The sequence below is a fragment of the Petaurus breviceps genome, unplaced genomic scaffold (assembly GCF_028583685.1).
Source record: "Petaurus breviceps papuanus isolate PSGF00001 unplaced genomic scaffold, PetGlider_PUasm1.0 47, whole genome shotgun sequence".
NCBI lineage: Eukaryota > Metazoa > Chordata > Mammalia > Diprotodontia > Petauridae > Petaurus > Petaurus breviceps.
Window position 1 is genome coordinate 12,865,837 of NW_027186349.1, and position 13,852 is coordinate 12,879,688.

Here is a 13,852-nt window from a genome sequence, read left to right on the forward strand (position 1 = left end):
CCCCCTCCTCCTGAGAAACAAAAAGTCTCTACACTTTATGATAATTTTGAATTTATTAAAATCAGAAAATTTTCTCTGTAAGTAGTTGCATCTGAACATTGTAAACTTTAAACTAGGCATTTTGTACAGTACAAGTTAGGAGAAAAGGGAGATCAGTATAGATATCATGATTAGAGGAAGACCTTGAGATTTGAATTGGACCTTGAAGAGAATGAGAGGGAAATTTTCTGTTAGAGGCATCAACTAGATCATACTGGAGAGGGAATTCCTGTAATTGTTTTTTGTATCAGAAGATGTTGCTCCCTGAAAATACATGAGAAACCTAGACTTTGAGTGAATTTTTCCAGGAGTGGTGGCAAGTTCATATTGTTCCTCATTTTGTCTTTGATTCTCTTGAAACTTAGCTTTGGTTTTGTAGACAATATTGACTTATGAGAATGGAATAAATAAAAGGAGGTAATTGACTAGAGGTAGAGTTCATTGGTCTGGGTCTCATTAATATGTTGTATTGGAAATTAGGCTAACAACGATATATAACAATTTTGCTTATTCTTATAGAATCTCTGTGCTAATGGTGCTCAGATATTACATTTAAAGAGTTCATTAGTGGAGGAAGCAGCCAATGAACTAATCAACATATTGTTGGATTGGGAAGTGCGGTCTACAGGAGAAAAAGTTTCAAATGGCAAACAGGATGATTCAGGGAGTGAAAACACAGGTAAAAGAATTTTATGATTAGTACTTTGCTTTTCTAGGCTAGTCACTCTAATCTATTCAAACCTTAATATTATATATATGTATGTATGTATATGTATAAATATATATATAGTATATATATATACACACACACACATATATATGATGTCAAAAGTTTTTCTCAGTCTTTTTGAAGCACTCTTCCTGATTTATAAAGATGTTTATTCTCATAAAACATTTACGGAAATGAAAATACCATGCTATTCAATTTGATAACAAAGTCTTTAACCTTTAGTACTACAATTTGGAGGTTTAAGTTTACATGAGAGGGTTTTTTTTGGGCCAACTACATGAACTATTGTATTTAAAATACTTTGTAATTGTATAACAAACACAATTTCTTAGAGCATATCAATAATAGTATGCTATTAAGAAATTAATTTAGGTTTCACTCACTCCAAGTACAATACTTTATATACTTTTCCCTTACCCCATAATTCAACTATATTCTGTCACTTTTCTTCCTCTATTCCTCCTTAAAATGTTAGGACTATGTATTATTTATTTTCCATGGTTTTGTTGCAGCAGGTGAAGAACAGGGAAAATTAGAAAGTCTGATATCTTCTCTTAATGCCAGTCAGACTGGAGGTGGGCTCCCTCCTTCAATAGTCAGGAGAAAGAAGAAAGAGAATGAAATTTTAGAGGAAGAAGCTTGTGAATTGCTTTCTCATTTCAACCACCAAAACATTGATGCTCTTCTGAAGGTTACTCGTAATGCCTTAGAAGCCATTCGTAAACGGGCTTATTCTTCAAACACAATTAACTTCAGAGGTAATAATCTCACACAGTTTCCTTATTTCCTTATCCAGTTTGCTATTTAAGCCAATGACCAATCTGTCTTATGCTGATGACACCATTTCATGTTCATCATGGGACATATTCAACAATCTGACCAAATATATTTCATGATTTTTCTAATGATGGGTAGTTTTCAAGTCTAGGACAAGGTCTAATGGACAGATCCTCCCTTTACCGTACCAGTCAGTACATTTCTTTGGAGAGAGAGCTGTATGGGAAATATCCCAAAATGGAAATTGTTGGGTCTTTTAAAAACCAGCAATAGTAAATAAGATAAATATTGTATTTTTTTGTTCCAAAAATGTAGTGACTTTTTTCAAAATGTATCTTGATATTTATTTGTATGTTTAACAGTTTGCTTATTTATTTATCAACTCTTAGTGATTATTAAAAGTTTACTACTTAGTTTATATTTTAGAATCCTTTCTTTATGATAGTGGTCTCTGTTAAGCACCAATAAAATGATAATTAACACAATTATTCCAGAATATGTTTGATTTTCAGGGAGTTGGTTTCCTTTAAGAGGAATATACTTAGGTCATAATATTTAGAATTCAATTTTAAAAACTTAAGTACCTACTACATACAAAACAATCATTACTTGCAGAGCGAAGCAAAGATTAATTAAACATGTTCCAAACCTCAAGGATCTTATTGTCTAATAGTGCCAAAAAGGATGTTAATTGTAATAAAGAAAATTAGAAGATTAGATAAAGTAGAAAGGGACGAACTGAAGCCTGAGTCTATTCTTTAAAAAGTAAAATGGGATTCAGCTTAATCATCAAGTCACCACGAGTTAGATTAATATCTTTGCTCCTTTTCCTTAGTTATTTCAGTGAAAAAATGAAATTAACCATATATTTGTAATGCTAAGTCTTTGCCATGTTTTATGTTAACCCAGACAATGAACACCTATCCAAGCCAAAGCAGATCAGCCTCCCCATTTTTAGGGCAAACATCATTTTGTCAATCCCAAACATCTCAATGGCTCCAGTTCTGGATGATGTACAGCAGACTCTTAACAGAGCAGTAGAGTGTATCATCAGCGTCATGAAGGGAGTTGGACAGTGGAGTAAAGAAAGATTGTCCACAGTGAGTTTGGAACTGAATCAATCCATTTACATTAGAGCTTTTGAAATCAGTTATTTGGGAGGGATGAAAATGATGCTTTTTTTTTTGTAGAAAAAACTACTTGAAAGAAAAATTGTCACCCTGAGGAACAGCAACAAAGATAGTGATTCAGAGGATGACATAGGTGAGACTGGGACTCAAGGTAAGTAGGTTTTTGTTTCTTTTGGAAATAAGAAACGAGAGGCAAGATCAATACTATCCTTTAAATTCCAAAATTTTAGTAGACCGTTCCAAACCCTATTTGTTTTATTACTAGTTGTTTGAAGCATCATTTTCATTAATAACAGCAATGAAAACAAACTCTGATCAAAATTTTTTGTTTTTATTGTTCAGTCATTTAGTCATGTGCAACTCTTCAGGGACCTTAGCACACCACTGTCTTCTGTCTTTGAGTATCTCCCTAAGTCTTTCCAAACTCATGTACTTTGTTTCCATGACACAATCAATCTCATCATCTGCCATCTCCTTCCCTTTTTGCCTTCAATCTTTCTCACCATCAAAGTCTTTTTCAATGTGTCTTGTCTTTTTATCATGTGACCAAATTATTTAATCTTTAATTTCAGTATTTGTTCTTCCAGTGAGTAGTCTGAATTAAAATTTTAAGTAATGACTAATTTGATCTTCTTGCTGTCCAAAGAACTCTCAAAAATCTTGTCTAGAACCACAATTCAAAAGGTGCTTCAGATTTCCTTATAGTTCAACTCTCACAGTCATACAGTACTACTGGAAAAACCATAGTTTTGGCTCTCTCAACCTTTTTTGGCAAGGTGATGTCTATGTTTTTATTATGCTGTCCACATTTTCCATACTTTTCTTTCTAAGGAGCAAGTATCTTTTAATTTCATGGCCACAGTCATTGTCTTCAGTGATCTCTGAACCCAAGAATATAAAATCTGACACTACTTCCATTTCTTCTTTCTCTATTAGCCAGGAAGTAGTGGAACCAGATAGCACAATCTTAGTTTTTTTAGTGTTAAACTTCAAGCCAGCTTTCACACTCTCTTCTTTTATCCTCATCAAAAGGCTTGTTAATTCTTCTTTACTTTTTGCCATCAGAATAGTCTCATCTGCAGATCTGAGATGGTTGAAATTTCTCCTGATAATCTTAACCTTGGCTTTTGATTTGTCCAGCGAGATATTTTTCATGATGTACTTACTCTAAATATAAGTTAAAAGAATAAGGTGGCAATATACAGCCTTGTTGTGCTCCTTTTCCAGTCTTGAATTAATCAGTTCCATATTTGGTTCTAACTGTTGCTTCTTGATTTGCATACAAGTTCTGTACTAGCAAGTAAGATGATTTGGTACTCCCGTCTCTTTGAAGACTTGCCACAATTTGTTGTTATCCACACAGTCAAAGATTTAATGTAATTAGTAAGCAAAGATAGATGTTTTTCGGGAACTGCCTTGCTTTTTCTGTAATCCAGTGAATTTGGTTTCTAGTTCTTCTGCTTCTTTGAAAACCAGCCTGTGCTTCTAATAATTCGTGGTTCACATATTGCTGAAGTCTAGCTTGTAAAATCTTTAGGGTAGTCTTATTAGCATGTGAACTAAGCACAACTATTTGGTAGTTTGAATATTCCATTTTTTCCTTTTCCTTTTTATTACATTAATATATGTTTATGGAATAAAACAAACATTTCCATAACATAGTACAATCAAAAGATGATTGTACACAAAACTGCAAATCTACTATTCACAATTTGCTCTTCCTTTCAAATATAACACAAAATTATCATGTAAATTTCTTTTTCTTTCTTCATTTCTTTCCTTTTGTTTTTTCTTCTCTCCTATCTCATCCTAGAGATGACCACCATTAGACACAAATCTCTGTCTTTAAGAAAGATAGTGTCTTTCTTTATATTTCCTTTATAGCTAATTTGGGTACTTAAAAGTCAAAATAACTTATTTGTTCAAAGTTATTCTTTTTTTTAAGCAACTGGGGTTAAGTAACTTGCTCAAGGTTTCATGGCCAATTATTTTTGGGTGTGGTGCTATGTATCTGAGCCTGGATTCGATCCCCCAGGTCATCCTGACACTGGGGCCGGTGCTCTTACTTGCTGAGGCACCTGGCTGCCCCAAAAGTTATTTGTAAAACAATATTGCTGTTACTGTCTACAATGTTCACTTGCTTCTGCTCACTTCACTCTTCATTATTTCATGCAAGTCCTTCCATGTTGTTCTAGAACCATTGGGCTCAATGTTTTCTTTTAGCACAGTAGTATTCCATTACAATAGTACCACAAATTATTCAGTCATTCTCCAATTGGTGGGCATCCCTGAAATTTCTGGTTCTTTTTTTTTTTTTGAGGGAGGAAGGCTAGGTAATAGGGGTTAAGTGACTTGCACAAGGTCACACAGCTAGTTAAGTGTCAAGTGTCTGAGGTCGGATTTGAACTCAGGTCTTCCTAACTTCAGAGCTGGTGCTCTGTTCACTGTACCACCTAGCTGCCCCAATTTCCAGTTCTTTGTCACCATAAAGAGAAGTGCTATAAACATTTTAGAACATATAGGTTCTTTTCTTTTTTCTCTAATTATCTTTGGAATAGACCAAGTTGTGGTATTCCTGGGTATTCCTTCAATAGTTTAATAATTCTTTGGGCATAAATTCAGATTGCTCTCCAAAATGATTGGATCAGTCCACAGTTCCACCAACAATGAATTAATGTCTCAAATTTTCCATATCCACTCCCAACATTTGTCACTTTACCCTTCCCTCTTTTTAGCCAATCTGGTGGGTGGAAAATGATATCTCAAGGTTGTTTTAATTTGCATTTCTCTAACCAACAATTATTTAGAGCATTTTTTCACATGACTATAAGTTGTTTTGATTTCTTCATTGGGAAACTTCTTGTTCATATCCTCTGATTGTTTATCAGTTGGGGAATGACATATTCTTGTAGATTTAATAAAATTCTTTATATATTTTTATATATGAGATTTTTATCTGATAAACTGTCTACAAAATTCCCAGCCCCCCAATTTTATGCTTTCCTTCTGATCTTGGCTACATTTGTTTTATCTGTACAAAAACATTTTAATTTAATATAACTGAAATTATCCATTTTAAACTAACTTTGCTTTCTTTCTGTAGTTTATTTATAAATTATGTATCTATCCATAAGTCTGACAAGTAATATGTTCCATGTTCTTCTGATTTTCTTTATTTAATATTTTTCAGAATATTCTTTGGTATTGTCCTTCTTAGGATCTTGATGTAAACTGACTGTTGACTTTTCCAAATATACTGGCAAATTGAGTACAGCACTTTAATAGCATCATCCTTTAGGATTTTAAATATTTCAGCTGGAATGCCTCTGATTGATGTTACATGTATTTAATTTTCATTCATGAATTGAGAGTGTTATTGGTGCTATGTTACTTACTAAGAAATTCCTTCCTACTCCTTAGTATCTTCTGTGAAACTTGAATTTGGAGTCAAAGCTCAGTGCTCAGTTTCATACTGTAGTTGAGATTGTACTAGCCAAGTTCCTGCAGAGATAGGCCACAATTCATCTCCATCCTTCCCTATAATACTTCTTCATACATTTAGTTTATTACAAAGTTCTTCCATCTTGTGAGTTATATATCAACACTCTGACCATGAATTGGTGACTTGATGAGGAGTTCAGGCAGGTAGAGGTCATTAGATTCCCTTATTTCAACTTGCATATGACTTCAAAACTATTTTGTTGCAGTGGAATTTTGTTATAATAACTAAAGTGCTAAAAATCATATTCCTATTCAGCAAAACCTTGGAAAAGTTGACACTTATGAACCCCATCTCTCTGTTAACTTTAACCAATTAACCAGTGAAAAGGAGTACTATGAATATAAGAAAGGAAAGAACATATCACACAAGTCCAAAGCACGAATTTTTTCTTTCTAGCTTTCCTGTATTTTTGTCTCAGATCTTGTTTTGAAAGAGTTTGACTTTTTGTGGAGGTGGAAGAAACTTGAAATGCTTTCTTGTTGGCAAGACAAAATCATTATAAATAACTCAGCTCTCTTTCTCACCCACCCACCCAGCTACCAAGCTATATAAGTATTATCTATGTACCTATAACTCCCACCTACACACATACAACACGTTATCAAGGTTTTTTCCCCCATATGAAAAGAAATGTATGTTATAGGGACAAGAGAAAGTACACACTATATAATGTGTGGTATAGAGGAAACATCATGGAATTTAGAGTTGGGAGACTTGGATTCAGACTCTGTATGTATTCCTTTACTAGTTATCTGACCTTGAACAAACTATTTGGTCTACCTAGGGTTCAATGTTGTCTGTTGAGTTAGATCTGATAAAAATTCTCATGTTGTTTTTGTAGAAAAAATGGACAGATGTGGCTTAGATAGATCTGGAACTGATTGTATTACTGGACCCAAAGATAGGTTCATTCATAGACAGAGGAGTGATACACTGTCAACTTGAAATGAAGTCTTCAGTACGAATTTGCCTAAGTTTTATTACTTCCTCTATTCAAATTACTTTGTATTTGTTTTGTCTATATCTTGTATTTACTTACCTGTGAACATGTGGTTTTCTCCCAGTAAAACATAAACTCCATGAAGGCAGACGCTGTCTATTTTGTCTCAAACCCTAGTGCTTATCACATACTATCTGACATATGTTGTCCTCCCATAGTTTCGGTCATGTCTAACACTTGGTGATCTCAGTTGGGGTTTTCTTGGCAAAGATACTAGAGTGGATTGCCATTTCCATCTCCAGCTTGGTTTACAGATGAGAAAACTGAGACAAACAGGGCTGAATGACTTTCCCAAGGTAATATAGCTAGTAAGAAACCCAAGGGAAGATTTGAACTCAGGAAGATGAGTCTTTCTGACTTCAGGCTTGACCCTATTCAGTGAGTCACCAAGTTGTCCATCTGGCATATAGAAGATGTATAATCAATGGGTTTTTTTGTTTTAATTGAGCAGTCTTAGGACCTGCATTTCATTCTGCGCTATATGCATTTTTTCCAATGATGCAGATAAAAGCATGTTTAGTAAATTTTCAAATGATTCAGAGTTGATTAGAACATTGGGCCAAGTCTACTAAGATAAAATTTAAGGAGGACAAACTTTAAGTCTTATACTTGGGTCCAAAAAAAATCAATTTCTCAAGTATAAAAAGTGGAAGTAACATCTAGTTATCAGTTTCAAATAATCTCTGGAATTAATTGTATTGCAAACTCCATATGAGACAACAGAGTGATATGGCAGCTAAGAAGGCTATTACAGTGTTAAGTAGCATCATAAGAAGTATAAGGAAGTCATAATACTAGTGTGCTCTGTCTTGTCCTTTCCAAGAGACAGGTAGTAGAACAGTGGATAGAGTGATAGACTGGTAGTCATAAAGACCTGAGTTCAAATCTGACCTGAGACATTTACTTGCTATGTGATCTTGGTCAAATTACTTAATTCCTTCCTGCCTCAGTTTCCTCAATTGTTAAATGGGGATTGTAATAGCAACTAGCTTGCAGGGTGTACCTGGAACATGGTAGGTGCTATATTAATGCATATTCCTTTCTCCTTTCCTTCCTCTTGTTCATACTAAATCAGCAGTACCGTGATCAGTTCTGGGCTCCTCAGCTTGGGAAAGACCTGGAGAGAATGTAGAAGAAGCCAACTAGAATAGTTAAAGACCTCCAGATATGACACCTGAAAGAGATGCGTTTGAAATTGTTATCCTGCAGGAAAAAAGACACAGGAGATGCGTCTTCCGAGTATTTGAGCAGCAGTCACATGACAGAGGAATTAGACTTGTTGTGTTTGTCCTCAGAGGGCAGATCTAGGAAGAAGAGTTGGAAGCTGTAAAAAGTCACATTTAGGCCTGAGATAATGAAAAGCTCTCTAGCAATTAGAGTTCTCTAAAAGTGGAATATACTGCCTTGGGAGATAGTTGCTCTTGCCTAATTGGATGTCTTCAAGTTAAGATTGGTATAGCACTAGTCACCTATAGAAGAGGATATTTTGCAGGTATGGATTGGATTGTTTGGCCTCTAACATTCCTTCTAATTTGAAAATATTGGTGATTCTGTGATTTCCAAGATTCTTTTGGCTGCACATCCTGTGATTCTATGACTCTTATTTCAAGCTTCGTTTGAAATGAAAATCAGAGGATTGAACTATTAGCCAGTTTTTAATTTGACTAAATGTCAAGGTCCATATATTTTTTAATTTTTTAATTTTTAATTTTTAATTAAATTTAAATTTAAATTTAATTAAAGATTCTAAATATCACACTATATTTTCTAGTTTTTTTTTGGTAATTAGTAATCAATAATCCAGATAGGTTGACTTGCTCAAGGTCACACAACTAGGTAATTAATTGGCAACTCTGGAAATAGAACTCAAGTTTGTTACTGTAGCTATGCAGAATAGCTCTGCCCCCAACTTGTGCCAAAGATCTAGGCTCTATTTTGAATTTTCATTTAGTCCTCTGAAATTTAAAATGTAACCAATCTAAAACTTTCACCATAAAGCTGATTTTGGACTAAATTCTTTCTATTAATATTAATTCTTAGTGCTCAGTTTTATAACTTTGGAGTCCTTCAATTCAATCTATTCAATCATACAACACAAGTATTTATTAAGTATAAACCAAATACTGTGCTAGGTAATAGGGATACGAAGACAAAAAAAACCAGCCACTTCCCTCGCAGAGTTTCCATTTTACTTATAGATACAGCAGGTGTATGGATAGTTAAAGACAGTAATTGAGGAGGGAGGGATCATTGACAACTGGGGATTTGGAACTGGGGAAGGAAAAGGAGCTGGGTTTGAAAAGAATGTAGCACCTATAGCAGCACTCCCCTCTTACCTACAGGGCCTCAAAATTGGGTGCTTCAGGCACAAGGTACTCTGGAGATCCACATTTACTCCAAATCAGAGTGAAGAACCTCATTTTCTCTCAATTAGTATCAAACACGGGCAGAAGGAAGAATGTATTTCAGACACAGGGGGAAAATTGTGAGTGCTGAGGTGAGGGATAGAATGTGAAGTTTGTGGGATAGCTAGTAGTCTAGTCTGGTTGTAATGCAGAAAATGTAAGTGGAGCAATATGTGATAATGCTGGAAAGGTAGACTGGATCTAGATTGTGCATAGCCTCCAGTGGAGGGCTGAGAAATTTGTATTTTAGCCTAGAAGCGATTGGGAGCCACTGACATTGTTTTTAGCAGAAAAGTTTCATGGTAAGATCTGTGCATTACATCTGTCAATTTGGCAGCCATATAGAGGATGGATTAGAGAGGCCACTGGAAACAGGGGAGTCAATCAGAAGGCTATTGCAACATCCCGCAGGGGGGATGTTATAAGGACCTGAAAGAGTTTGATGATTATGTGGTGATCATGTGAGCAGAGAGAAGGCAATGGATAGGAGAGATATTATCGAGGGATAAGTGGAAGGATTTGGCTGCTGATTAGATATGTAAGTGAAAGCAAGTGAAGAATCAAGGGATGACCTAGCTATTTAAATCTGAGTGAATATTGTCCACAATATTAATAGGGAAATTTGGGGGGATTTATTTGGGGATGGGGAATGAGTAGTTCTGTTTTTAACATATTGAGTTTAAATGCCATCGGGATATATCCATATGTCTGGTAGGCAATTAGTGATAAGCTCAAGAGATAAATTTTACTCACACACATATTCTTGGGCATATATTGAGGAGTCATGGTATAGAGGTAACAATTCAACTGATAGGATCTGATAAAATCACTGAAAGAATATAGGAGAAGAAAAGACCCAAGACAGAACCTTATAGGTTATCCACACTTAGTTGAAAGGAGAGAGATAATATACCACTAAGGACTGAGCGACAGCAGTAAGACAGGCAAAATATGTAGAAAGGGATCCAGGAAAGAGCATTGTCTTGAAAGTCAAGAGGAGAGAATATATAGGAGGTGGTGGGGCAGCTAGGTTGCACAGTGGATAAAGTGATGGGTCTGGAGTCTTGGAAGACTCATGTTATTTATTTACATCACTTACTAGCTAAGTGACCCTGAGAAAGTCACTTAACCCTGTTTTCCTTAGTTTCCTTATTTATAAAATGAACTGGAAATGGAAATGACAAACCATTCCATTATCTTTGCCAGGAAAACCCCAACTGGGGATATGAAGAGTCAGACATGACTGAAAAATGACTGAAATGAACACAAGAGATGGTAGTGGTTGACAGTATCAAAAACTATAAGGATGGCAAGCAGCATGAGGACTGAGAAAAGGCAATCAGATTTAGCATTTAAGATATCAGTCTCAGGAAAGTGCTGGGGTCAGAAGATAGATTATAAAAAGGATGAGAAATGAGTGGGAGGTGAGGTGCTTGGCAGTGAAGAGGATGATTACCCAAGAGTATTACAAAGTCAAAGCAAGTTTTTCTTTTTAAGGATGAGATATTCTTGGACATGTTCATATAGAGAAATTGAAGACATCAGGGAAGACATGATCAACAGAACATTCTTATAAAGTACATGTGTAAAGAACAGGATCAAGGACCTAAGAATTAGGATAAGAATCAATCAAGAGATAGATCATCTCTTCCTCAGTAACTAGAACTAAGGAGGAAAGGACTTGATTTTATACAGGAGTTGTTATCATAGGGAAAAGAGACAGCTCATGGTGGATGGCCTTGAATATTTTCAGTGAAAATGCACTTTAGGTCATTTGTGAATGAGGGTCACAGTGAAAGACTGAGAAAAGAAGAAAGGTTTTTGAACAGCCTCTATGGGCCAATCAGTAGAAAACCAGCCAGGGAAAAATAGAATGATTATAGTGCAGCAGTGAAGACACAGATACAAATTAGCTTGAATTTATTTCAGAAATAGGCAGCCTAATTGCATGATATCCTTCAGTGGCATTCAACAGCACAGGGGTAGGAGGGAAAGGGAAGATGGTTGAAGTCATCCAGGACTGAGGATTAGCAAAATGTGAATGGTGGTAGAACAAGGAGTAAAATGAATTCAAGGGAGAGGACAAGACATAGTTGAACTTGGTAATTATAGATCCAAGATAATGCAGTGAGATGGATGCCAGGTCACAAGATGTTGGGATGAAAGGACAAGAAAAATAGAGAAGACTGGCTATTTTATAAAGGCATAGGTTTAGGAATGAGACAGAGAGAGAGAGAGAGAACAATTTTGATGACAGGAGAATTCTAGAGTTCAAGAATATGGAGGTGGGTTTGGGACAATAGGGCAATTAATGTATGATCTTATCTTCTCTGCTAACACACAAACACACATAGATGGAGTAAAGTTGCATGTAATGGCAGTTGAAGAGATTGATAATGGGGGTTGAGTTAAAGAGGAAAATTCTTGAGAAAGGAGGGAGAATGACCTGGAACTTGGTTATAGATTATAGGAGCAAAGATCTGGAAAAGATGAGATACACTGATGGAATAAAACTCAAAGGAGGGGAGGTTAGAGAATGATGGTGGTAGAAGGAAGATTTAGAAATGTTAGTGGAAAGCAAGGAGTTTGCTGACTGCTTCTCCTGTCCTGCTATGGTGTGTATGTGTGTGCACATGCATGTATGCATGCACATTCATGTGTTCTTGCATACATGCACATAAATGGAGTGTCAGCAGATGGAGACAATATGTAGGTGCTTAGAGAAGAGGTGTCTTTTTTTGACTTGTCCAAGGTCACACAATTAATGTTAAATGTCTGAGGTTGGATTTGAACCCAGGTCCTCCTGACTCCAGGGCTGGTGCTCTATTCACTGCGCCACCCCAAGAAGAAGTGTCTTCATGATAAACCAGGTAACCAGGAAAAGAGGATGATGGAGTGTGAAAGGAAGTGATTTAAGATGAGGGGAATTTGGTAATTATAGAGCTGGGTTGTCAGATGGCTTTCTTTATAGCTTTAGTTTCTATTATGTATTTACTTCTTCAAACATAGGGTAGATGAGGCATGGTGAAGAGTTCATACCACACACCTGAGTCAAGTAGTACCTGGTGATTGGTTGTCTAGAAGTCAGAATAGAGTCACATAGAACTAATTCCATGGTTTTGGGAGTCTCATGGGATGGACAGAATAATAACAAAACCTCTGTCAATATTAATTGAATCTTATAGGGTTGGAAGGAAAAATATTATTAAAAAGCTAAAATACAAATGACTGCACATAAGGATCTCTGCAGCCACATATTTGCTTGAAAAACTGCATATTAATATCATCTATGTTTTATTGTATATTTATTTATTTTATTAAATATTTCCCAATGACATTTTAATCTGGTTCCCAAGGCATTTGGGGAGAGACTCATATTTGACACCTCTGCTCTTCACTTGTTTTTGTTGTTTGGTTGTTTTAGTCATGACCAGCTCTTTGTTGGGGTTTTCTTGGCAAAGATATGGGAGTAGTTTGCCATTTTCTTCTCCAGCTCATTTCACAGACGAAGTGAGGCAAACAGGGTTAAGTGACTTGCCCAGGGTCACACAGCTAGTAAGTGTCTTAGGCCAGATTTGAATTCAAGAGGATGAGTCTTCCTGACTCTAGGCCTTGTGCTAGATCCACTGCACCACCTTGCTGTCCCTGCTCTATGCTACTGGCACCATATTCTCCTTAAAGCAAAAGTCCCATTTACTAAATAAAGTTTAAATTCCCAAGTCTTCTTCCTATCATCTACTTTGCAGCCAAAGTGGCCTGCTCTCTGTATGGCTGTTTCATTTTGCTCTTTCCTTTTCTAATGGGCGCTCTGTCTCATGTTTGGAATAAATTTGCTTCTACTTCCTTTCCTTCTACCTCCCATTTCCTCTTCCACACAGCCCCATATTTGTTGGTTTTCAATGAAATATCCTCTCTCTCTAGGTGAAAGTGATCTATCTTTCCCCAAGTCTGGCACAGCATTTTTCCCCATCATACTCTACCTCATATAAAATTCATTCATGTCCTGTATCTTCTTAATTAGAGTGTAAGCTCCTTGAAGGTAGAAAGGATATTGTTTTTCATTTTTGTATCCTCAGTGTCTAGCAATATATTTTGCATAAAGTAGAAAATTAGAAACATTTGTTGCTTTTGTTGAATTGTTGAAATTATCTTTTAATTACTTTAATTTCCCTTGATTTATACTTTCTTAATATTTCAACAATGTGAAAATTGTGAAAGATAGGATTTTACTATATTTAGGGAATCCCAGATTTCAGTCATATTATAGAG

At 35.7% G+C, this 13,852-nt stretch overlaps 1 protein-coding gene across 1 annotated transcript in view; it reads left to right on the forward strand.

Moving 5' to 3' along the window:
* Positions 1 to 13,852, forward strand: part of DNAH5 (dynein axonemal heavy chain 5) — a 436,545-nt gene that overhangs the window by 207,167 nt on the left and 215,526 nt on the right. The window contains exons 18-21 of the mRNA XM_069101431.1: positions 559 to 718; positions 1,282 to 1,527; positions 2,456 to 2,646; positions 2,737 to 2,827. Coding sequence (XP_068957532.1) covers positions 559 to 718; positions 1,282 to 1,527; positions 2,456 to 2,646; positions 2,737 to 2,827 — 688 coding nt within the window. The remainder of the gene's footprint in view (positions 1 to 558; positions 719 to 1,281; positions 1,528 to 2,455; positions 2,647 to 2,736; positions 2,828 to 13,852) is intronic.